General features: G+C 36.4%; 1 protein-coding gene and 1 pseudogene across 3 annotated transcripts in view; both read left to right on the top strand.

Annotated features, from left to right (window-relative positions):
* Window positions 1–843: 843 nt before the first annotated feature.
* PPP2R5A (protein phosphatase 2 regulatory subunit B'alpha) overlaps window positions 844–25777 on the top strand; it is a 59944-nt gene continuing 35010 nt past the window's right edge. Inside the window, exon 1 of one of the 3 annotated variants that reach the window (XM_006198751.2) lies at window positions 844–2152. In XM_006198751.2, the coding sequence (XP_006198813.1) occupies window positions 1972–2152 (181 nt within the window). In that variant the 5' untranslated portion in view covers window positions 844–1971. Of the gene's footprint in view, window positions 2153–7477; window positions 7499–14756; window positions 14980–25777 lie in introns of those variants that run through there. The other 2 variants (XM_072948501.1, XM_072948500.1) reach the window with 2 other exon arrangements.
* On the top strand, window positions 7703–7801 carry LOC116285271 (U6 spliceosomal RNA; annotated as a pseudogene).

Raw genomic sequence — 25777 nt, forward strand, 5'->3', positions numbered from 1 at the left:
TTTGCTTAACTATACGGCAGCTATTTTTTATTATGTTGAAAGGGAAAGATCTGGAGCTTGTGGGAGAGAAAATGGAGATTGGGGTCCACCAGCGCAAAACTTCCAAGCCAAAAGAGAAGGCAGACTGTTCAGCTCACTTATTTTTTATTAAGCATCATTATACACAAAGTACTGCATCGAAAACTAAGATGATCAGCCCCTGACCTTAAAAAGTTTAAAATCTGAGTGGAATCTACAAGAGATTCCAGTAAGACTAAATGGCAAGCCTCCGAATCCACAAACCACCCATCAGCGAATCTGTACTCGTCCTGTTGGAGCAGTTGAAGGTCTCTCTGGCTAAAGAAGGGGTGAAAATTAGCAGGATACTCAATTGGGAATGAGAAACATCTGCCTGGAGGGTGTGGACTTGGGAAACTCTTTGAAGTAGTAGATGCTAGACTGCCTAAAACCCGCGCTAGAATAACTCTCGGGATGCGGCGGCAGAACCACCTGTGAGCCACAAATTTACTCTAGCAAGAACGCGGCTTACGGCCAGTGAGACTCCAAGGTCCGCCCAAGAGTCCAGAACCTCGCTCCAATTGGACAAGCTCATTTTCTCGCCTTCCGCGGGGCTCCTTCGCCTATCAATCACACTGCTTGTTCCCCGACCCCACCTTCGCTCCGCCCCTTTTAGTGACGCAACACCTGGCGCTCTTTCGCGCCCCATCCTTCAAGCTCCCCACCAGTCGCTTCAGTTCCTTATTGGCCAGCGGAGAGGAGACGGAAGGGAAAGGGATTCTATATCGCTTTCTAAACTCCCTCCTCTAGTTTTCCGGTCTTCTCTTAGGCTGCCAGGACAGCAATTATAGCCGGGAGCTGTCGCGCAGGAGTGCAAAGGTACTCGCTGGTGGAGGGGCACCTCCCCTCAACCCTTAGAGAATTAGTTATACGGTTGTGACGCGAGTGGTACTCCGCTCGCCGCCTTCACTTACGATTGGCTGTGGCCGACGTCCGTCACACAACCACGCCCCATCCCTCTGCCTAACCTCCCCGCTTGATAGACCTCGCAGGAGGCCACGCCTCACCCCGTTCCTGCCGCTTAGCCCTGCGATTGGCTGAGGGAGCTGGCATGCTTTCCCACCCCCTACTCCTTCCCGAGCATCCCAGAGGCTGGCAGGACCCCGCGGAAGTTGTCAGTCAAACTCCTCCCTCCCCATCCCTCGCGAGGCCCCGCCCCCGGGCCGCGCTCCCTGGCGCGCGGGCGCGCACACGCACACAACACTCCCCCCCTTGCCTCTAGCCAGCACCTTCTCAAGTTGTAGCGGTCGCTCGCCGGGGGTTCTCTGTGGGCGGCGGAAGGGCGCGTGGGGGAGGGGGTTCGGACGGCTCGGCGCTCTCAGGAGCCAGTGTGTGTGCTCGCCCAGGGCCGGGGCGGCGGGTTACCGCCCCGGGAGATGAGGGGCCGACGCTGACAGGGAAGAGCGGGCACCGCGGCGGTAGTGGCAGCGGCGGCTTGGAGGGGACCCGCTATGGCAGCGCCTCAGGAGGAGGCTCCGGGCAGGGCGGGCTGCGCTGGCAGCGGCCACTGAGGTACTGGCGGGCTGGTCGGCTGGCGACCCGGGCTGCAGGGACGAGAAACGTATTCGGCGTCCGCACCCCGGCGCCCTCGCCTCAGTCGTCTAAACTTCGGGCTCCCGTCCACCCGCCCTCCGCGCCCGGAGTCAACAACTTCTTCACCCCGCTCCGTCCCCGCCCTCACCTCCGTCAGCCCCGGGAGCTCGCCGCGCGGCGGGGACCAGGAACCTCCCGCAGTGAGATGTGGCCGTGAGGCGTCGGCGGGCGGCGAGGAGAAGCTCGGCGGCGCCCGGGAGCGGGAGGGCGGTGCGGCCGGGGGAACGGGGTGGAGGGGCGCCTCTCCCCCGCCTCCTCCTCCTGCCGCTGCCCGTTCCGTGCAAGCAGCAGCCGGAGCTGCCAAGCCCCAGGGCCACGGAGATGTCGTCGTCGTCGCCGCCGCCGGGGGCTGCCAGCGCCGCCATCTCGGCGGCGGAGAAAGTGGACGGCTTCACCCGGAAATCGGTGCGCAAGGCGCAGAGGCAGAAGCGCTCGCAGGGCTCGTCGCAGTTCCGCAGCCAGGGCAGCCAGCCGGAGCTGCACCCTCTGCCCCAGCTCAAAGGTAACCTCCCAGGGCGCAGCCCGAGAGCGAGCGCGGGGGCTCGCCTCCGCGCCCGCAGAGCCATTTTTTCCCGGGGGTTCCTTCTGCCCAGCTGAGGCTCATAGCGTGCGAGTCGACTTCCCCGCGGTGTCTTGGCGTCCTCCCCCTTTGATTCAAACAGGTTCGACGTTAAGAGACTGGCTTCTTGCTCCTCCTGGATTCACCTTAACTATTCCCATCTTGAAGGAGGCCCACACCTGTGCGCTCGCTTACCTGCCCTGGCGATTGGAACTCTCCCCTTGCGTCCCGCGTGGTAGAGTTCTTCACTCTTCCCCGAGTCTTACCCTTCCCCATCTTGCTTTAACAACTTGTCTCACCTGCCGACCTGTTCTTTTCGGCCCCTCTTAGCTAGTCCTTTACTTTTCCAATTATAAAGCGCCTGTGCCCACCTTCTCCCTAACTCCCCTTCCCATTGATCGTTCCTAAGAGTTTTACAGACCAGGAATCCTAATGCAAGCACCGGTTGAGTTACCTGGCCTTTAGATTTGTTTATAAAGAAAAAGCCTAAACACCTGACCAGTATAGTGTCTTACTGGGTCATTAGGGGTTTTGTTTCCTTTTTTTTTCTTTTAAGATTTAAATGTTACCCTTTAGCCCAAAGAATAGAAAGACTTAAAATCTTATTGTCTGAGAAGATACACACGGTAAATTTGGGCAAGTATTAAAGAGTCGATAGTGTTGCTTTGCAATGGAATGGAAACTTAGTTCGCCAAGCAGTGATTCCAGGGACTTTGTAAGTTTGTACAGTAATTCAAATTGGTATCCGTGCCTAATGCCTTGCAGGAGAACTTGGCACTCCTTTTGGCTCACTTACTTTTCCCACTAGGTTTAGAGGATTAAAAAAAAGAAGAAATTAGTTCCTGGTGTTCTAGTTTATTCTTTGTGAAGTACTACCTTTTACTTTTGTGATTTTAATGTCTGTTGTTTTTTTTTTGAGATAGAAATCATCATGGAACACGTAGATAATGCTCCTAAGCATTTAAATTTTTTTTTTGACAAAAGAAAACTGATAGAAATCTAGATCATCTGTTTTGCAAAGCCAGGAAATGAAAAGTTCATACTAAACTAGATAAATGTTCAGCAGATTTTGAGATCAATTTTTTTTTGAAAAGCTCCAGCTTCCCCTTCAAGGCCAGTCTGGTTTTGGTTTATCTTTGGGCCTACGAATTCAACTTTAGTTTGGCTAGGAGTCTAAAGAAAACCCCAGATCAAATTGACCTGCAATAGCTCTGGAACCCCATTCAGATCCTACGCTGCCCTGACTCTTGGGGTGCTTGTAAATTAAGGACATCCCACAGCCAGAATCAAACTGACTATTGAAAGGTTTTATTTAAAATATGTGTAGCCTGTGATATTGCATTTATCACTTACTCTTCAGCATTAAAAAATTGTTAAAATTTACATATCATAGTCAATGATAGACCACAATGGTTGGTATTGCTAAGACTTCTAATACTTGAGTGACACCATAGCTGTACAAGAATATCATCTTATCTATTAAGACATTGAATTGCTCTTCCTGAATTTTAAATTTTAAACTTAACTAAAACATCATAGTTATTTTTACATTTTTTTTTCATGAAATTGTCGAATTATTTTTGCAGTTGGAAGGTTTGGTGCCAGTGTTTTTCTTTCTTTTATTAAAATTTGCTTTTTAGTAAGATATTGTGATTCCTTGTGTTGTCCTTTTTAATATAAATTTCTTTATATTTAGTAAAAATAATTGAATATTAAACATATGGTTGGTTCATACCAGGAGTTTCAGCTTTACTATATTTTGTTTTTAAAAGCCTGGCAAAAATACTGGCAGAGTCAGTAATCATCTAAGTTACTTGGTGTATAGTTCAACAAGTTGAAGGTGCCATTGGATGTTTTATAGTATTTCTTCACTAATAGAGAAAAAAGTAAAATTGGAACTTTAGATTTATTCTGTATATTTTGCATAAAAATATAGTATTCTTTGTAAGGAAAGTTACATTTTTAGGATAAATTGAAGTAAATTTTATTGAGAAAATAAGATCTTTACTTGGATTACCCACTGATGGGAAAAACTACTTTTACTCCAGATGCCGAAATACTTGAAAGGTGATTTTTAAAATTCAGTTCCTTCATTTGGTACTTTGGCAGTGGACTTGATACCACAGTGTTGTGTGCTTTTTCTGTCAGTAGTAGTTTTTTCCATTTGTGGCCTTAACAAAAACCAGTGGAAAGCCCTGTAGTATGTGCATGAAAGAGAATTTTTCTTCCTGCTCTGAAATATTATCTTCCTGTGGTATCTGTGGGCATCCAAGATCTGTTAAGTGTTTATACCAATCTACTTATGTTACACTTTGTCCACGTGGATATAAACTGGAAAGGTGCCAGCTGTTTTCCTCAAAGCATGCTATGAGTAAGGATTAACAAAATAATCCCACTTTTTCATCTATAAGATGTTTATTTGTGCAAAATAATTTAGTAAGTGGGTTGCAGGATTTTAATGGTGAAAATGTTCAGAGAAAATTTTGTTCTGTTATACAAAGTATTTAAAAAACAAACCTTGTTAAAAGGATTTTTTTATGAGAAACTTTTATGTGGGCCTTGAAAAATTAAACTGCCTTATATTTTACAGCTTAAAAAATATTTTTTTCAAAATACTTGAAGTTTTTTTTATGTTAATTCTCCAAGCTCCTCTGAGAACTAGGTATTAGAAAATAAAAGAAATATTCTGTCATTTTTTTCTGTATTTAAATTTACAGTAGTATAGGCCTTAATTTTTGTACCTTAAACTTTTCCTTTGGTAGCCAACAGTTAGGAAACCTTGAGCTTTTAAAAAACCTATTAATAGGAAGTTTTTCAGTCTATCTAACTTATTTTGTGTGAGTCTCTAAATTGATTGGGTTGGTAAAACAGTAGATGCCTTACAGTTAGATAACATTTAGCATTTGCAAATTACTTTACACTTTTCTTTCTATTTTTAAATTATAAAAACAGGATTATTCATAATTGAAACAGTTAAAAAATGTGTAACCCCTAATCACTGTTTTTTTCACACCTGCTGAGATAATATTGTGTGACAATCCACAGCTCATTGTATTTTTACAAACATCTTTCGTTGGGTTATCCCAGAAACTCTATGCAAGACCAGTATTATTCCCATTTTATTGATGAGAAAATTGAGGCTTAAACAGCTTGATTTCAGGCCTGTGATTATTTATTTGGATGGTGTTGCAACTGACACTGGTACCCAGGTCAAATGATTTCAGTATTTTTGCTGTTAATCTGCTTTATGAACATTTGAAGCAGTGTGATAGAGTTGGGCCACTGAGGTCAGTCCTGGGTCAAAGGTAAGATTTTAATCTTACTGAGTTGTCTCCTTATCTGTAAAATGGGGATAATACCTTCGATCTCCCCAGGATTGTGGGGATTAAGTGAAATAATGTAATTAGTGCCTAAAAATAGGTAGTCAAAGAATGTTAGTTCCCATTCTCTTTGATATTTGAAAATCCAGATTAAAATTATTTTTAAATGAAGGATTTACATAAATAGTAAATGTTCCTAGTGTGCTGAGTATATATATTTATAATCAGTTTTCAGATCTGATTCATATGAAGTGAGGTGAAGCTGTAACATCAGCATAAGCATGGAAGTGGAAATAAGGTAGAGTGATTCAGTTTTTTTTTTTACCAAGCAGAGAAATCAACTGGTAGAATTGTATAATGTGCATTTCTCTTTAAGAGACAGCTAGTAAATAGCAAAGAACAGAATGAAACTGGTTTTGAGGTTAAAGTCCCATTCAGATGAGGTAAAGAACTACCCAAATTTCCTCAGTTTCTTGGTTGGCATATTCTTAGAAGCTGGAGATATTGAGGCCAGTAACAGTGGTGCTCATTTGAAGAGTCTTGCTTACCTTTAGGGAAAATTTGTTTTTCTCAGTGTGTGTGGTCTTCCAGGATAACTGGAACAAAAACACACCATCTGAAATTTCATAACTAACTTAACTTTTTTGTGCTAGTGGGGGACACTACTCACTCAACTTTAAGGCTGATAAATTTTTTTCAAAGTTAGTATCATTCTTTCTGAACCCAAAACCCACTTTTGTAATTGGAATGGCACTAAAGGAGAGTTGAAATTCATCTCAATATGTTAAAAATATTTGCTTGCAAAGAGATGTAACATTTTAGTCATTTTAGGACTGTCTTCTGAAAGTTATATATTTCTTCCAGTAGACTTATTTTTAAATTTTTAAAAACTTATTTAGGATATACTTCTAGAGAAATTGATGTGGTGTCCATTGCTGGCCCTCACATGAAAGAAAAACTTTTCTATTCAAGTCTAATGTAATATCTTCAGAATTCCTATTTAAGGTCAGATTTCTTTTCCCCCAATTTTATTACCTCTCCTGATTCTTAATTGAATTTTGGATCCTTTTATGAAGTGCCTATAAACTTAAGAATCCAGTAAAATGTATTTAAGTAAAATAGTGTGATCATTGGGATAGAGTACCATCCAGTAAATAGTAGACTTAAATTGTCTTCCTGCATCATTAATGAGTCAGTTGCTTTGGACTAGTTGTTTAACCCCTTTGAACTTCAGTTTAATCATTTTTGCATATCAGAATAACATTTTCCCTTGATAAAATCACAAAGATGAATTAGTCTTTAATGAATTATTGCCGCTCTCTGGATGACAAAGACAGGTTTATTAACAAAAATAAGATTTTTATGCATTTAAAATTTTTTTAACTTTTTAAATTGTTAAAAGCTGGGGATAGAGACTAGCTTATTTTTGTTTTTATGTGTTTTAGCATTCTGGTTCTCAGCCCTGGCTGTGCACTTGGAGAGCTTTTAAACAACATCAATGCCTAAGGTAGTATGCAGGTATTTGCATTTTTGAAAGCTCCCAGGATGATTCTAATGTACAGCCAGGGTTGAGAATCAGTGGCTTGGCATTATCTGTCTATTGATTTAATTCATTAATTGAGACTTTGTCCTTTTCTCTCAATACTCATGGCTCATTACTCAGCCTATTAACATTTCCTGCCCTCGCTTCACCTCCTGCTATTTACTTTTCACTCTTTTAACTTTGCTGCCCCCTATGGCTAATCAGCTGCTTTCCTGAAGAGGGACCGTGCTGTTGGATTCTGTAGTTTTGTGATGCTTTGATTCTGTTGGATTTTGCTGTAGTTGTAATTAAAACTCAACTATTCTCCTTTGATACAAGGTGGTCAGGTTTCCCCCCCTACCCTGATTTCTGGAGCTGTGGTTGAGCTGTCAAGTAGAAGTGAGAACATACGATAGCAGTTTGCCTAGTTTCAATCCCATCATTCAGGTTAGTATGATAATCCTAACCAATTTGGAATGTAAAACTGATATTTGCTGTATGTTCACAGCATTGTTCTGCCTTTTGAAGATTTAGAACTAATATTACTGCTGTATTATGTTGACTATTAGGTATTGAACAAATGAGGCATTCCTTAACTGTTTTTGGTCATACCTTATATTAATTTAGCATCAAGTAATATTTTTCTGGTGGCTGCTTTAGCAGCACATGTACTAAAACTGGAATGATAGAATATTAGCTTTGCCCCTGACAAAGGATGACACACAGATTTATGATGCATTCCATATTTTTGCATAATAAACAGGGCATTTTAGGGAAAAAAATGTTTTTCTTCAGAATATTTTCACATCTATCATCTTAATCTTAATCACAGCTTTTTACTGAAGGTAGGGCAGCAAGGAACTGGGAACATTCATATTCCATATCCCCCTCTTTTGTCTTTGGCCTTTCTGCTAACCACTTTGAATTATACCTGCATTTGTTGATTTGTTGTTTTGAGTCAGTGTTAGTTGTTACGTGTTGATATTCTCCCTCCAGAATGAGATGGTAAAATTTTTGTGAAAGCAGAAGTCGTCTGTGTTTTCATATCCTATTATAGTACCAAATACAGTATTCTGTGCATAACAAGTATGGTCATGTTGAGAGTCACTGTTTTGATTAAGAAATTACCTGTTGGTTGTCTGTTGGCCCTCCCCTCTTTACACACATCCCCAGTTATTGATCATGCTTTTTTTCAGTGATGTTCTATGTTATCTACCAACAGATTGGTTCTCTTCTGTTTCCTTTTTTTGTTTTAATATATTTAATAAATCTGATTCAAAGTTTTTTAAAGTAAATGAATCCTGGGTTTCTAATACCATGATAGTAAATAACAACTGTAGGTTTAAAACAAAAGATTGTTTGCTCCTGTATTTTTTGCTTTGCCAGTGAGTGGTATAAGTGACATGTAACATTGATAGATTTATTGCTAGGAAAGGTATTGTGTAAGGCCTGTGTGAAAAAGTAATACTGGGTTGACTCTGAGACATGGACATCTTTATATAAACGTTGGATAAACTGAAATTACTAGTTAACAGTCATTTCTAAATTTGAGATACAACCTTTATTTATAAGGAGGTCCTTGAAGGAGATGAACAAATTTTAAATATATAATTACTTTTAGTACATTATTATATAACAAGGAACCTAAATGCCTTGCTGGAAGAGTTTTACATGACAGGCTAGGTTTATGCGAAATAAATTCTACTTGTCTAAGCAGGATATTAACTAATAAGCAGTTTCAAACCACTTTTTATGTGTGTCTTTTTGAACTCTTCCCTGAAGGAATTTGTTTGGGTGTTTTGAGTAAGTAATGATGAATTTTAGAAATCCTGCAGTTTTGATCAGATTTCCTAAAGTAACCTATTAAGATGTTTTTTTTTGAAGTTTGCTGAATATGATAGGTTCACATAATTCAGAGAACCTATTTCTAGCTTGGATACTGAAGGCAAGGAATTTCTTGGGGACACACTCCTCCTGCTGGAATGGTGTTGTTAATTGCATATACTGTAACCTTACTGTATTGTTATGTCAAATTGAGCCTTCCAGTGCTGAATGGGACCTCAGAAATCTCCCTTCATTGGGAAGGGTTTCACTCTTGTTTTAAGTAAGTATCTAGCTTGTCATTTCATCAGAAAAGCTTTCTTTAAGTTAAGGAGAAAAGATATAGGGCTTTTAAACTCTTAGATACTCTCTCAGATTTTGCTTATAGCTGGGCTTAGAACTTGTAGTTCAGAAGTATAAATATTAAATATAATTTCAAAAATGATGCATTTTCTCTGTTTAATTGATTTTGCCTTTGAGTCACACTCATTGATAACTATTCTAGAACTATAACTGTTACCAGAAAATGATAATTTGAATTCATTGTTAATCCTATGCCTCAGAATTGATAAAGTAAAAAAGATGAGACAGTTTTTGTTATAAGCTCTGAATTTTGATTTAGCAAAGGTTTTTTTAAAACATAATTTTCAGACAAACTTTTCTAAAGATAAACATCTGTTGAAGTCATAAGTAAAATAAGATATAATTTCTACTGACATGATGAATTTTTTTTTACCTTGCACTGCCATTCTTCTTTTAATTAGCCAGAGGAAAAAGATTTTGTTTGTCTGCTGTGAAACTAGATACATACTTTGCTTACAAAATCTAGTGCAGAAATATTCCCCCTTTTGATGTTCAGAATACTTAAATTTTAGGTGAACCATTGTAGAGATTAAAACTTTATTTAACAAAGTGAATAAAATGATGAATGCTTTTTCTTTTGAAATTAAATGTCTCTAGGAGCTTATGGTCTGGTAGGGTAAATATAGACATGTAAGACAGCAGTTTCAATTACTGGTAAATGTTGTGATAAAAGCAAGCAGTAAAAGGCCAGGAGGGTATGTGAGGGTCCCAACTTAGTTTTGGTATGTGAGGGAGAAGGATCAGGAAAAGCTTCCTGGAGAAAGTGACAGGTAAACTGAGACCTAAAAGGCCAGACATGTTAGATGGGGTCTAAGAGGTCTACCTGAAGGACAATATGGGTTGCTCCAGAGGTGAGTGAGCATAGCATTTTTCAGTAACTGCCAGCAGTATATGTGGCTGTGATAAAGAATATTATAGTAGGGAACTGGCTAAAGAAGATACTAGAGTAACAATTAAGAGTCTAAGTCGTAGTCTTGATACTGTGTCCTGCATTTATTCCTGACGTTAGTGTGAAGAGTGTATTGGGAGAGGGGAGTGAGGAATAAGGTGATGTTAGCATAGTAATTCAGACAAGAGATGATGTTGGTCTTGTCTAAATGGGGATGGAGTGATATCATAGGCAGGACTTGGTGAGAAGGAAGAATCAATAATGGTACATTTCTAATTTGAAAAACTAGGTAACGGTTGTACATGTGGGACAGGTTGAAGTGCCTGTGGGAAATAGAAGTAGAAAGTTAGATATTTGGGTATGGAGCTAAGTAAAAAGATCTGTGCGAGTAATAAGAATTTAGGAGCTTTAGAGTAAAAGTGGCGTTCGAAGAGATGCAAGTAGAAGCAGCTGCCCACTGAAAATGTATAGAACGAGAAAAGGCAAAGAGTACCATCATTTAGCTGATGATGAAAGGAAAAGGAGCAACCATGAGGCAAGAGCAGCAGCTTGGGTGGAGGCAAAGAAAGAAAGTAGAGACAAGGCAGTCAGGGGAAGAGAGTATTTTTTTAAATGGGGGGTGGGGTGGAGCTAGTAACAGTGAGAGGAGCTGTTGACAGATTAGAAATGAAGTTTCCATGGGTTTAGTAGTCTTCAGGCAACATTGTGACTTGTAAGGCCTTTCAGAGGATTGGTAGACTTGACACCAGACTTCTGTAAGGTGAGAAGTGAAATGGAAGTTGAGAAAGCCCAAGTCAGTAAGTATGAATATCTCTTTGAGGAAGCTTAATAATTTTTAAATAAAGTATCACTCTAGCTGCTGGGTAGAGAATGGATTGTAGCAGAACAAGAATTTTAGAAAGAGGACCAGTTAGGAGGTTGTTTTAGTAGGCTAGATGAGGCGTGATATGGCTTGGGCTAAGATGGTAACAGTAAAGATGGAGAGAAAGAGATGTATTCAAAATATAGCTCAGCTAGAACTTGTTAATGAATTGTTTGGGGGAGATGGACACTTCTCCCTAAAGGTAAGAATCAAGAATGATTCCCAGGTGATCTGGCTTGCTTTCCAGCTGAGTAGATAGGTCTGCCGCTGCTGAGAAGGAATATATTAGGAAAGGAACCAGATAAAGAGGGAAAATCCAGAGTAATAGTTTAGAGATTTTAAGATGTCTTTTGAAAACTTCAGTATAAATATCAAAGACTTGTATATGTGAATCACAGAGTGCCCACTGGCAATTTCTATAACTTCTAAATATTAATTAAAAGATTTTCAGGGTTTTTTTTAAATTAGAAAGTGTTCATAGTTATGGGTGCCAGCCACTTGGTCTTCTGGCCAAAATGGGAGTATCTATTCCCCATTCAGTGGAATGTCTGTGTACACCACATGGCAAAATGTCCTTGACAAATGTGTGCGGTAGATCACAAAATATGTTGGGACAGGTGCATGAGTAGGTTAGTTACTTAATTGGCTATTTTCTGTTTTAGACTGTAAGTTAAGTGTTCTGAGACCTGAGATCCTTATCTTCCTTCCCAACAGTTAGGTGGTCAGTGCTTGGTTTTAGTATTTATTGAATGAAATAATGAAGCAAATGCTATTATATTGATTTAAAGAAAGGTACCATTTTGTGTCATGCAGTAATTCACAATTTTATAATGATTTGTGATTAATAGTTTACCTACAGCCCCCAATTTAGCATTTTGTTGGTGAAGAAGCCAAAACAGGTAGGTTATATTCTTGTGCCAAGTCATTTATAGCTTGATCTTCTTAATTGATTCTTCCTCTTTAGTATTAAACTGAAGATATGTATTGCCTGCACTAAAGCAAAATTAGCGTCTTATTTTCTGACAGTGCAAAGGAGAAATATTTGTTGTTGAGAGCCTTTTAAGAGAAATACTGATTTTTTTTTTTAAGATCCTGGGCAAGTAGGCCAGTACTGAACATAGGTTTTTCTAAGACCTTTTAAAGCAGAGGATCTTTTTTTCTTAAATTCTTCTGATATAAAAATGCTTCATTGATCTTCTTTGGGGATCTCCCTTTTAGCACTGTTCTTCCCTTTTTTAAGTAATGTAAAGCTTTTCTGAAGAAGAGATTGGAGAATATTTGTTTTATGAATGAGTACTGAGAAACAAGATGAAGTGAACTTTTAATCACTCAGCACATTTGTGTCAGAGCTAGATTTATAACTTAGAGTCTACTCATTTAAAGTTATAATAATCTATAATCAGCAGCTTTGATGAATTATGGAATTATTATGGAATATCAAAAACTGATTAGACTCTGCTTATTTTTGCTTCTCTGTTCCCTCTACACTAGCTATGTACACACAATTTTTGAAAAAAATTTTTTTAACTATGACCACATTAACATAGCACTGTCTTTCTGATAATTATTTCCCAATTCGAGGAAGGAAAATAAATTGGAGCCAGATAACTGAGACTTGGATATAGAAGTCAGTTGGGCTAATCCATCTATCACTTTACTGATTTTATTCTCCTGCTAAAACCCCAGAAAAACTTAAATTAGACAATATGTCATCTCTTTGAGTAGTTTTCTGCGTACATTTGTGCTTCCAGTGAATGAACCAGACTAAATTTGAATCCAAAATGAAAATAAAGTAGCAGATATAACAATGAAATGCTTTTAAGTTGCATTTAATTTTCAGTCATATATTCTTCATAGGAAATTTCTATCATTCATGTAGAAAAGATAAAAATAACCTAGATTTTACCTAGCTACCCAATACCCAAGCACAGATTTTGGTACTTTATACTTTGATTATTCCATTTTTAATAGGGACCACCTGAATGACCTTACCCATAACATATTTTGATATTTTGAGAACTGCTTTTTTTTAAGTCTAGAAAGTAGCTTCTCCTGTGGAATAGGAATGACTATTTTAGGATACAATATTTGCTGTGAGTCATGAGTGAGTCTCAGTTTTCATGGTTTTCTAAAATAAACTCATTTAAAGACTATGAAATGAGAAATGTCATATTCTTAAGTATCCTGTTTCTTGTATAATGGCTTTATTATTTTTGTAAAAACTTACAGACTCAGTGTTAAAAACAAGTCAAAAGAGAATCTTACGAAAATAGAAAATAAAAATCCCCAGCTGAAGGAAACTTCTAAAATTTTGAGCATCTTCCTATGTTTTCCTGTTAGTGAGATCATATGATGTATGCCATTCTGTAACCTATTGCTTTTACTTTAATAGAATATTATAAATAACATTTTTATGAAAGAAAAAATTAAAATCTAGTTAGAATTGTTTTGGAATAAACTTTATTTTTGGGAATACAGAATCAAATGATTTTAAATCTTGATTATAAACATTCCTTATGTTAAAAGAAGAGGAAATAATTTCTAAGAGTATTAGTATTTAATTTTACAGAAGTTATACATGGGTGTCTTAGAAAGTCTGATTAAAGGAATTGATCATCTTTTCAGAAAACATCATATACAATATTTTGTATATAATTTCAGAGTTCTTGGATTTGCACCACCAACACTACCCTGAAGCCCATCTGAGGTCAGGTAGAGGAGGGAAGTGGGTAGGGTGTTTATGGACTTTAGGCCCTGCTCTAGAGACTTGAACAACCTTGTTACAGTAGGTAATCCTTTTCCTTAACACAGTAGTAGGTATTTCTCAGGAGGTGCAGGTAGGAGTAGCTGCAGGATGGAACCTCATCACAGCCATCAAAACCATCTCATCTATAAAGATCTGTTTAATATTTCTTGTTCCCTCAAAGTCCCAAATGGTGAACAAAGGTACTTCTAAAAACCTGTTTTATTTGATGAATAGCAGATTCTATATTAAAATTGAATTAAGCAGGCATGACATAAATATTCCATTTATTCTCCTAGTTGACTGTTTTTTAGTATTCTGCTTCTTAAGGTTCTTCATTCCAGGGAGACTATGTAAGATATCCCACTAGCTCATCTTCATTCCTTGTTCTTTTCTACTTTATCAGAAGTGATTTTTGAATGGGAAAGATAACATAGTCAATTTTTTAAAATAAAAATTGAACAGTATATTTTAACCCTTCTATAATGCAGTCATTGTGGATATACTCACGTTCGAATTGTAATTGAGTAAAGCATGTAACTATGCTTTTTAAAGTTTTAGATAGTATTCTAGGGGTTTTCTTAAAATGATATGCATTTATATATTAAAATACTTTATCATAAACTAGTAGGTGCATGTATTCAAATTTCTGAAATGTTGCATCTACAATTTTTTCTACCATTTCTAATTTTAATGAAATCATAGAGCCTTAACTAAGTCATATTTAGTTACAGTGCTGTGAATCATTTGTTAATAAATGTTTCTATTGTTACTTTATAATAGCTTGATCCTCTAAAGTTTCAAATAAAAGCTGATTTTAGACTCTTAGTTATTAATGTTCTAGGGGTATTGCCAAAAAAAGCTACATGTCCTATATTCTGTGCCAGTTTCTTAAATTAGAATCTTGGATTGCATCCTCAGCGTGTCACTGTAGTGGTATTGCTGGGTTGCTATGATACGGTGCTTGTTCTATAATTTGTAGCATGAATCCTATATGAGATCCTACTTTAGATTTCAAATATGCCAGCAGCAGTAATTGAGAATGTTACCTTTTTCCTTTAAGGAAAATTATACCTATAAAACTATTATTTCTGTTATAAATTATAATACCTAGTACTTCAAACTGTTTATTCTTAGGTGTTAAGTAGAGGATTAACAATGAGCAACTTGAAATAATTTGGTTATCCTTAAGAAGTTTAGTTTATCACATTGACTTTTATGGAAATGGGCAAGAATAGGAAGACTTTATGGTAATGAATATTTTAAAATTTCAGTGTTCTTGGTATTTGAAGTCTTGAGAGAAATGAATATAAACTAGATTTTCTGATAAGATTCATTTGAGACAGTACCAGCAAAACTACATTATGAGGGAAAAATGCAAACTATGTTACTGTACTGAATTTAATCTTTTTTTTATTCAATTAACTATTCTTAAAACCAACCCTACATTAGCCATATTAACAAACTATTGTTATTACCTTTTATTTTATGTGGTGATTTTTGAATTTTCATTTACATATTCCATGAAAATTCTATCAATCTAATTTAGTATTGTAAATTAGTATAAGCAACATGAAGACAAAATAAGAGTATTCTAAGCATGTGTTGTTTAGATGAAGTTTATGTGATTGTTATGTGGCACTTGATCATTAAACTGCATTTGATCTTTAAACTTCTGCTGTCTTTCAATAATGTCTTGGGTATTTGATATGAAAGTATTTTAGAGACCAGGACTGTACTAAAATTTTTAAACACCTTTATTGAGATATAATGAACCATACAATTCACCATTTAAAGTATACAGTGGTGGCTTTTAGTGTGTTCACAGATATGTGCAACCATCACTGCAGTAAATTTTAGAACATTTTCACTATCTCAAAATGAAATACTGTACTCTGTTAACCCCCACTAGCCCCTTATCCCTCCCACACCCTACCCTAAGCAATCACTAATCTGCTTTCTGTTTCTATAGATTTCCCCATTCTGGACATTTTACATGAATGGAAGCATATAATATATGCTTTTTTGTGACTGGCTTCTTTCCACTTAGCATAATATTTTCAAAGTTTGCCTGTGTTGTAGCACAGACCAGTACTGCACTCCTTTTATGACCGAATTATATTTCATAGTATATCTTTAGCACCACATTTCATTTGTCCGTTTATCAATTGATGAACATTTGGAGTTTTTTCCACCTTTTGGTTATTATGAATAATGCTGTTATAAACACGTTTTTGGGTGGACATATGTTTTCATTTCTCTAGGGTATATACCTAGGAGTGGAATTGCTGGGTCAAATGGTAATTTTGTGTTTTATCACTTCAGGAACTGCTACATTGTTTTCTAAGTAGCCCCACCATCTTCCATTTCTACTAGCAGTGTGTGAGGGTTCTAATCTTTCACATTTTCACCAACACTTTGTATTCTGACCTTTCGATTACAGTCATCATGATGGCAAGCGTCTTTTAATGTGCTTATTGGCCATTTGGTATATCCTTCTTGGAAAAATGGCTCTTCAGATTCTTTGCCCATTTTGAAATTGAGTTGTCTTTTTATCACTGAGTTGTAAGATTTTTTATATATTCTTGATATATGAAGTTTCTTTGTTTATTCACTTTCTTACTCGTGTCTTTAGAAGCACAAATGTTTTTAATTTGATAAAAAAAAGTCCAAGTTAACTTTTTTTTAATTATTGCTTATGCTTTTGGTGTCATATCTAGGCATCATTTCTAAATCCAAGGTTATAAAGAGTTACGCTTATGTTTTCTTTTAAGAATTTTATGGTTTTAGTTCTCACATTTAGGTCTTTGACCCATTTTGAGTTCATTTCTGTGTGGGGTGTGATGTGTATGTTCAAATTCATTCTTTTGCATTTGGCTGTTCAGTTGTCCTAGCACTATTTGTTGAAAAGATTATAATTTCCCCATTGAATGGTCTCAGTTCCCTTGTTGAAAATCAGTTGACACATGGTTTTACTTCTGGACCCTTAATTCTATTCCATTGACCTGTATATGTCTGTTTTTGTTTTTTTTTTTTTCGATCAGTACCACACTGTCTTAACTTCTACTGCTTGGTAGTATGTTTTGAAATGGGAAAGTATGAGTTTTCCGACTTTATTCTTTTTATGGTTTGTATCTTGCCTTCCCAACCTGCTTCTTAATCTCTTGACGGGAAGAAATTATTTCTAATTTTTGGAACTAACTTCAAAGGATTGGTTTTCAGAATTGTTTTGGATATCCTAGGTCACTTATAATTGCAGGGGTGAGATTATTGATTTGAGATCTTTAGTCTCTCTTATATAGGCATTTATAGGTGTAGATTACCCTCTAAATACTGCTTAGCTACATCACATATGTTTTATGTCTTCATTTTCATTTGTCTCAAAGTATCTTCTAATTTTCCTTTTGATTTCTTATTTGATCTATTATTTGGGAGTGTGTTGATTACTTCCACATGTTTCTGAGTTTCCAAATATTTTTGTCTTTTATCCCATTATAATCTTACTCTATTGTGATCAGAGAATATACTTTGTATTATTTCTATTTTTTAAATGTTTTGAGGTTTGTTTTGTGACGTGACGTATGATCGGTCCTGGAGAATTTCATGTGCAATTAAAATTCTGCTGTTTTTGGGTAGAGTGTTCTACAGTAAATATAAATTCTACAGTGTTTTAGAAGTCTATTAGGTCTAGTTGGTTTATAGTGTTGATCAAGTTTTCTATCTTCTTGATCTTCTGCCTCATTGTTCTGTCCATTATGAAAAGTGAGATGTTGAAGTCTCCAACTATTATTGTCCTGTTGCCTATTTCTGTCCTCATTTTTTGTCAGTTTTTGCTTCATGTGTTTTAGCAAAGTGTTATTAGTTGCAACTATCTTTACAATTGTTTCGTCTTCCTGATAAATTGACCATTTTATCATTATAAAATGACCTCTAGTAAACTTTATCTCTAGTAAACTTTTTTGTTTGCTTCAAATGATATTAGGATAATCACTCCAGCTTTTGTTTGATTTGTGTGCATGATATGTCACTTTATATCCTTTTACTTTCAGTCTATTTGTATCTTTGAAGCTAAAGTATATCTTTTGGAGACAGCATATAGTTAGGTCATTTTTCTAAAAATTCGAGTCTGACAATATCTGCCTTTTGATTGGATTGCTTAATCCATTCATAATTAATATTATTGATATAGTTGAATTTATGTATGCTGTTTTACTTTTTGTTTCACATATGCCTCATGTCTTTTTTGTTCTGTGTTTTATCTTTACTGCTTAATTTAGTATTAAGTTAATATTTCCCAATGCACCTTTTAAGTTTGTTTAATTTTTTTTTTTTTTTACTATATCCTTTTTAGCTTATTTTTAGTGATTTCTCTTGGGCTGACCATATACATGTTAACTTACTGGAATCAACTTCAGATTTATATGAGTTTAGTTTCAGTGAAATAATAGAACTATTATTCTTATATTCCTCTATTTCCTTTTCTTCCTTTTTCTGGTATTATTGTTATGCAGTTAAATTTATTAATGTTACAAACCCAACCATACATTGTTATAAGTATTGTTTTACCATAAGTAGTTATTTCTTTAGCCCAGTAGAGCTTTGTTCCTACCTACCTCCTTTGTGCTGTTATTGGCAAATATATTACATTTCTATATGTTAATGACTCAACAATACATTATATACATATTATTTTGTAGAATTTAAAAAATTTATTGAGAGAAAGAAATAAGTATGCATTTATACTGTCTTTTTTGGGGGGGACATAGAAATATTTATTATATAAAATGATGTTCATTTTGAGAGTTTTTTTTTTTAAGTTGGGGGGTGGTAATTTCATTTTTTTTTTTTAATGATGGTACTGGGGATTGAACCCAGGACCTCATGCATGCTAAGCAAATGCTCTACCACTGAGCTATACTCTCCCCCTATACTGTCTTGTATAATTACAATATTACCTTTACTATTGCTCTTTGCTTTTAGGATTTTTTTTTTTTTGCTTTGTTTTGTTTTTTTGTAAATGTGATTATTTAAATTACTCTTTGTGGTCATTTGCTTTCAGCCTGAAGGAATTTCTTTAATGTTTCTTGTAAGGAAGGCTAGCTAGCAATAAATTCTTTTAATTTTTGTTTATCTGAGAATGGCTTTATTTTGTCTTCATTTTTAAAAGAGCTTTACAAGACTTTGAGTTGACAGTTTTTGTTTTTTTTTTTCCTTTGAGCAGTTTAAATATGTTGTTCTGCTGTTTTCTGGCCTCTTGTTTCTGCTGAGAAGTCAGCTGTTAATCTTATCCCTTTTAAGAGTCTAGTTTTTCTCTTGCTGCTTTCAGGATTTTCTCCTTGTCTTTGACTTTCAGCAGTTTTACTGTCATAAGTCTGATTGTGGATCTCCTTGAATTTTTTCTTTTTGGAGCTTGTTAAGCTTCCTAGATGTGTAGGTTATTGTTATTCAGTAAATTTGGAAAGTTTTCAGTCATTATTTCTTCAAAATGTTTTCGTTTTGCTACTTTCTTTCCTCTCCTATGATACTACCGTTTTGTGTGTTTGGTAAACTTGATGATGTCCCATGAAGCTCTGTACATTTTTCTTCATCTTTTTTTTATTCTTCTGTTCTTCACATTTCCTAATTCCTATCATTCTATCTTCAAAATTCTGTGAATCTTTTTTCTGCCAGTCACATCTACTGTTGAGTCCCTCTGGTGAGTTTCCATTTTGTTACTATACTTTTCAATACAGAATTTCCATTTGCTTCTCTCTTTTTGTAAATTCTTTTTACTGATATCCTCTATCTGATTTGACATTGTCACATCATCTCTACTTCTTTGATCATAACCTTTATTTTCCTGAACATATTTATAATGGCTACTTTGAAGTCATTTTCTGTTAAATCCAACATCTGGTTACTTTCACAGGTAGTTTCTGTTGCCTCTTTTTTTTTTTGTCAGTGTAAAGGTCATACTTTCCTGTTTCTTTGCATATCTTGTAATTTTTTTGTTGTTAACTGGACATTTTAGGTAATATATTCTAGCGACTCTGGGTACTGCTCCCACCCTTTGGGGCTTGTTGTTATTTGTTTGTTTAACTGTTAAGTGACTGAGTGAAGTTTTCCCTCACCACAGTGTTAAGCCTCCTCTGTTCTTCAGCCAGGTGTAGCTTTGGGTATGCCAATAGTCACTCTAAGATGACAGTAGTTTTGACAGAGTTCTCTTTGTCTTTATTTGACCACACCCCCAACTTTAAATTCCAGTGACTTTCAGCTGATTGCTTAATTGTTTTCAATAGTACTCTGGGGCATAATTGTTCTACAGAGCGGTCCAATCAAATTTAGGTCCTTGGAAGAAATAGTTCCAGAAATTAGTGTTTGATATTAGTTCTGACACCAGGAGGGCTTCTCCAAGCTGTTTCTTCCCCTAGTGTTGTCCTGTAAACTAGCCAGCCTAGAGTTTAGCCTTATATCCTCATTGAATCTATAAATCTCTCCATTGCCTTTTGCCACAACCCCCACTATTTGAGGGGTTAAGCTTGAATTTAAGCTTGAACTTTTCTGTGCTCCACTGCAAATGAAATAAGTTCTTTTAGGAAGGGACATAGCAAGTGTTTTATGGCTTGCTTCTCCCCTCAGGCAAGATCTCTGAGCCAGGGCTCTGGAGCTGGAGGTAGGGAAAATGACATGCTTCTCTCTGAGGGACAGCCTGATTTAGGAACTGAACATGAGGCGGAAAGGGGGCAGTAGCCTGAGATCTTTTTGGCTTGCCTCTTCAAATGTGGAAGCAGGACTAAGGTAATCAGGACATCAGTGTTCTCAGTGGTTCTACACCAAAAGTAGAGCCTCTGTCGCACGAATAGAGATTGGACAGAAGAAGGGAGCCCCTTTTCTCAACTGCACCGGCCTGGAACTTAGCCTCAAAAAAAGGTAGCTGTGGGCAGAATGAGAAATGCCAGCATTCTGCTCCTCATCTGAAGGAAACAGTCTGCCTGGGAGCTGGAAGTAGAGGGGTCCCTGTGTCCTTAGCTGCACCTCTCTGGAGTGGAGGTTCTGCCTAGTTGAGCTGAGAGGAGGAAGGAAGGAAGCTATCTTGGTTCAGATACCAAGACTCTGGCTTTTCTTACCAAATTTTCATAGATATTCTTAGATGTTTCCTTATTGGCTTTTTTACCTTAGGATCATTTCCAGAGGTTTTAAAAGGTTGTTTTAAAAATGATTTTTGTCAGCTTCACTGGAGAGCAGGTCTGTGGAGCTCCTAACCTTCTCTTGCTAAAAGTTGATCTCGCTGTTGACTAAAATTTTAGCTTTTTATAGTAATAATTAGTACCTTACTATTACTTAGGAATTCATAGCTTTCAGGTATATAATAATGCCAATAAGCTTAGAGGAATTGGGAAAATCCCTTGAAATAAATAGCTTTCTCAAACTGACCCAAGAAGAAACAAAAGTCTGAATAAGTCTATTACATCTATTTAATTAAATCCTAATTAAAAACCCTGTGGAGGACATTACGAGAAAAGATAATTATAGACCAATATCCCTTATGAACATACATGCAGAAATCTTCAAAGATTAGCAAATTGAATTTAGCAACATATAAATAGGATGATACAGCATGATCATGTGGGATTTATGCCAGATATTCAAGGCTGGTTTTACATTCAAAAATAATTTATTGAGTAAATAGAATAAAAGGCAAAAGTCGTATCATCACTTCATTATAAGTAGAAAAGTAGAAAATCCCTTTTCTATATAGTTTCCTTTTCTTTAGTTCTTTTCCATGCAGATTCCAGCCACGTTGTCAACCCTGAGCTGCACTGTTTAGCTCAGTAAAGGTGCTTGCTATTTTGAAGCTATATTGCTTCTCCCTATGCTGCAATCTGTAAAGAGCTAATAGAGAGCTGGTACAATTGTGGGGTTCGCCCTTTCCCCCTTCTCTCAGGGATCACAGTCCTATATTGCCTGTTTTCTAACATCTGAAAATTATTTCATGTATTTCGTCCAGTTTTTAGTAGTTTACTATAGGACGATTAGTCTGCCAGAAGCAGAAGTCTTGCCCATACTTTTTGTCATCCTTATGCAATGGTTATGAAATGATATATGGCATTTCATACATAAATTCATATATAGAGAGAGTTTATACATATTTACATTTTTCTGCCTACCAGTGTGATTAAATGATCTTTCATATGCTTACTGGTCATTTATGTTTCATGTGCTCTTCTATAGATTTATTTGCCTTTTTCTTATTGATTTATAGGTTTTTTTGTGTGTGTGCATTTTGGATACTATCCAGAGTTGGCTTATAAAATTCTAAATGTTTTACAACTTTCCTATTGACATTTAATTTTTTAGTTTTCTTGCAATTTTTATAAACAGTATATGGGAGGGATCTGATTTTTTAATATGATGGTCCTAGCATAATTTACTGAATTTCAAAAATTTCCCGCTGACTTTTTTTTTTAAAAACACCAACTATACTATATATTAACCTTCTATGTATGTACACTGGCATGTTTCTAAGTGCTTTATTCTCCTCCAACAGTGTTTATGTGTATTCCTGTACACCACCATGTACTTTTAATTACTGTATGTGTTAAGATGACTGATCCCTTCTTCTTCTTTTTAAAAAGATGATTTTTAATTATCTTTGCTGTTCCTGGCTCTTTATTTTTCCAGATGAATTTTAAGAGCAACTCCAAGTTACAACAAAATACCCTATTGCAATCCAAATTATATTCTCTGCGTCGAATGGTTAGTTGAGTCTTCCCACCCATGAATATGATGTATCTTTGTTATTTATGTCTTTGATATATTTCATAAAAGTTTTATAATTTTTTTCCTAAAAGTTATGTTTGTCCTTTGTTAGACCTCTCAAATTACTTGCCCCTAGAACTCAGTCACCATATTATGAGTAGGTCCAGGCCACATGGAAAGGTCACATGTAGGGGTTCTGGCACTAGCCCCAGCTAATCCTTCGGATATATGAGTGACTTAGCCTTCCACAGGATTCCAGTCTCTAGCTTTTTAGTTTTCTGGCTGAGGCCTTAGACATCATGGGACAGAGATAAGTTGCCTCTGCTATACCCTGTCTGAATTTCTGACCCAAAGAAATTGATAGATAATAATTATTGTTGTCTTAAGCCACTAAATTGGGGGATAATTTGTTACTAAGCAATAGAAAATTAATACCCCAAACATCATTCTGATTCTGATTTGGTTTATCCTGTAGGTCTGTCTAAGGTCTTAATTATATTCTAATTAGAACATTCTAACATAGTACATGGAATAATTTCTCATCCTAAATTAATAAATTGCATTTATGACTGTGTCATGAGCTTGGTTAGTTTATATTTGTATTGTACATGATAAGAAACCATGTATCTGTGTGTATATAGTTAGATACACTTGTACAATGTTAAAACTAAACTTGTCTTAAAGACCTCTTGATTTAGTGGTACAGTCTTTCTATATAGGTTTCATAAACTGACACCAGAGAGTACAATGTAAAACTTCCTTACAGCATTTTCCTAAAGATTCTAATTTACTTAAAATTCTTACAAAGTTTGTTAATATCAAATGAGTTAGTGTCATCAGCAAGGCTATACTCTCATTCACATAGGTAGTATTTTTCTCAAACAGTTTATTCTGTGAACCTTGAGGTTTCTTGTAACTCCAGATCTTTCTGGGAAGAATCCACTTTGGAAGTCATGTAGCCTCATCTTTATGACCCAGACTTGGAAGTTATATAGCATCCCTTCCACAATACTCCTTCTGTTTCCTAGAAGCAAGTCACTTAGTCCAGCCCACATTCACAGGAAGAGAAGCAGCCTCCACCTTTTGAGGAGAGGCAGTGTCAAATAATTTTTGGGCAAATTTTAGAACTGCTTACACTTGATAAGCATGGATTTAGAACAAGAGAAGTTTTGTAAATATTTAATGGTATTAAGCTAAAATATCCTGATACTCTGTCTCACAACAGGAGATATAGTCATATTTAGTGATCCTGGTAGACTTGAAATTCTTTGGCTAAAGTTTTTTACTCATTGATTAGTGTTTGGGCACTGTTTTTATTGCCTTTGAAGAGAATGAAGAATAATGATGGGAGCGTGCATTCCAACCAGTGCATGTGCAAACAGGCTATTTGGGGAACTTTAGTTATCAGTGTAAATGGAATATGGGATATAAATGGGGGAGTAATGGGAAATGGGTTGGAAAGGTAGTGCCCCTCAGTTTCTCCTCCTCTCGTTTATAACTTTAGTTATCTCTTCATTTTTAAGGCTGGTAACATTTTCTATAGCCATAACTAAGTTTTCTGTAAATTGTAATTTAATTCTAAAAGTTGAAAGTCAGTGAATAAGGTTTATATTGTGTAACTGTCTAGGCTTCGGAGCCACATAATATAATTACATTTCCATTCTTACATAGTTTTTTTTGTTTTGTTTTGTTTTTTTTTTAGTATTTCCTGGAGTTTCTAATTGTGTCTTTTTTTCCTTGTACCTTTAACATACTCTTAATTTTTTTCCTCCAGATCTCCATGTAATAAGATATCCTATTGATCCTTCTCTAGAGACCAGGCTTCTGGGGCCATCTCTCCTCCTGCTCTAAACTGATCCAGTTGTTCTCTAGGCCTTTATTGCTTTCCCAGGTTGATTCTCCAATTCCTGGATTACGTTCCTTTCTCTTTCTCCCTATTGCTGCATCGTATTCTCAGGTAATTTCCTGAGAAAGGTTATGAGGGTGCTAAGTTTTCTGAGTGTTTGCGTGTCTGATAATACCCTTATACTTTATTGATACTTGGCTAGTTGTAGAGTTCCCGACTAGCATAAGAGTTCTAATGGCAGAGCCCTGTTATTTTGGCATCACTCTTGCTGCTAAGAAATCTGTTGGCTATCTGCCTCTGGTTCTTTTGTGAGTGAATTTTTTAGTCTGAAAGCTTTTAGTCTTTTTTCCTGGGCATCTGAAATTTCAGTGTTAGCTAAATTATCTTATTTGTTTGGGAGATTTTTCCCCCTGTTTGTTTAGTTTTCTTTCATATTACATACAGACTTTCCTGTAGTATCTGGGGATCCTTAATAGTCTATTAATATGTATAAGTAAGCAAAAAATGACTTTAGAAGTTGGATGGGATTTGTTGACTATCTGGTTTTGCAGAGACTAATTGGGCAGGCAACTAGTTAAAAGCTAGAACGTATGAATCTTTATCTGGGACTATTCAGTTTCTTTAGGAAAAGACGTGTCTTTTTTTTTCTCCTTTTTTGGCATTGAGCATAAATGCTTCACTATCTTTTGGAGAGCTTTGGCAAACTTCAGCACATACAGATTTATATAATCCCCCCTATTTTCAGCTCTTGTCTTAATCCCATCCTCTATTTCAGCTGGCATTTCTAATATGGAGTTCTATGGGAATCTTGTCTGTGATCCCCTTTCTGTTTATTCTAGGATACGACTTCCTCTCTTTTGGTTTTATCAGTTACCACTTCATGTACTTTAAGTTTTCCAGAAACTTGTTGAAGTATATTGCCTAAGGGCTCATTCTTTTATTTTCTTTGATATTGTGGATTTATCTCTTTTCTTTTCCTTTTTTTTTTGATCTAATCTTTTAGGGTGAGGGAGAAGAGATAAACAAGTTTGCCATTTTTAAGGAATATACATTGTAATTTTTAAGCAGGTGAAGATTTAAAATACATCTATTAAAGGATCAGTTAATGTTTCAAAGACAGTGTAGTCATACTTGTTCTCCTTGCATTCTTGGTGATCTGAATCCTGGCTTCATTGCAGATGTTCTTGTGATCTTGGACATGCTATGAAGTGTGTACGGTACTTTACATGTTGTAGAACATGTGGTTTTCAGATTTTTTTTCATGTAAACTGTAATAAGAAACACATCTTACTTTACAACTTAGTTCACATATAAAGTTATATAAAATAAATACTCTTACATGCAATAAACTGATATTTTATATTTTTAAATTTTGGTTGTGACCCACTAAAATTATCTTACTCTACCCACTAATGGGTTACAACCCAGACCTTGAAAAACGGTCGTTTAGAGCAGGTTTTTTT

Source organism: Vicugna pacos, chromosome 23 (assembly GCF_048564905.1).
Source record: "Vicugna pacos chromosome 23, VicPac4, whole genome shotgun sequence".
NCBI lineage: Eukaryota > Metazoa > Chordata > Mammalia > Artiodactyla > Camelidae > Vicugna > Vicugna pacos.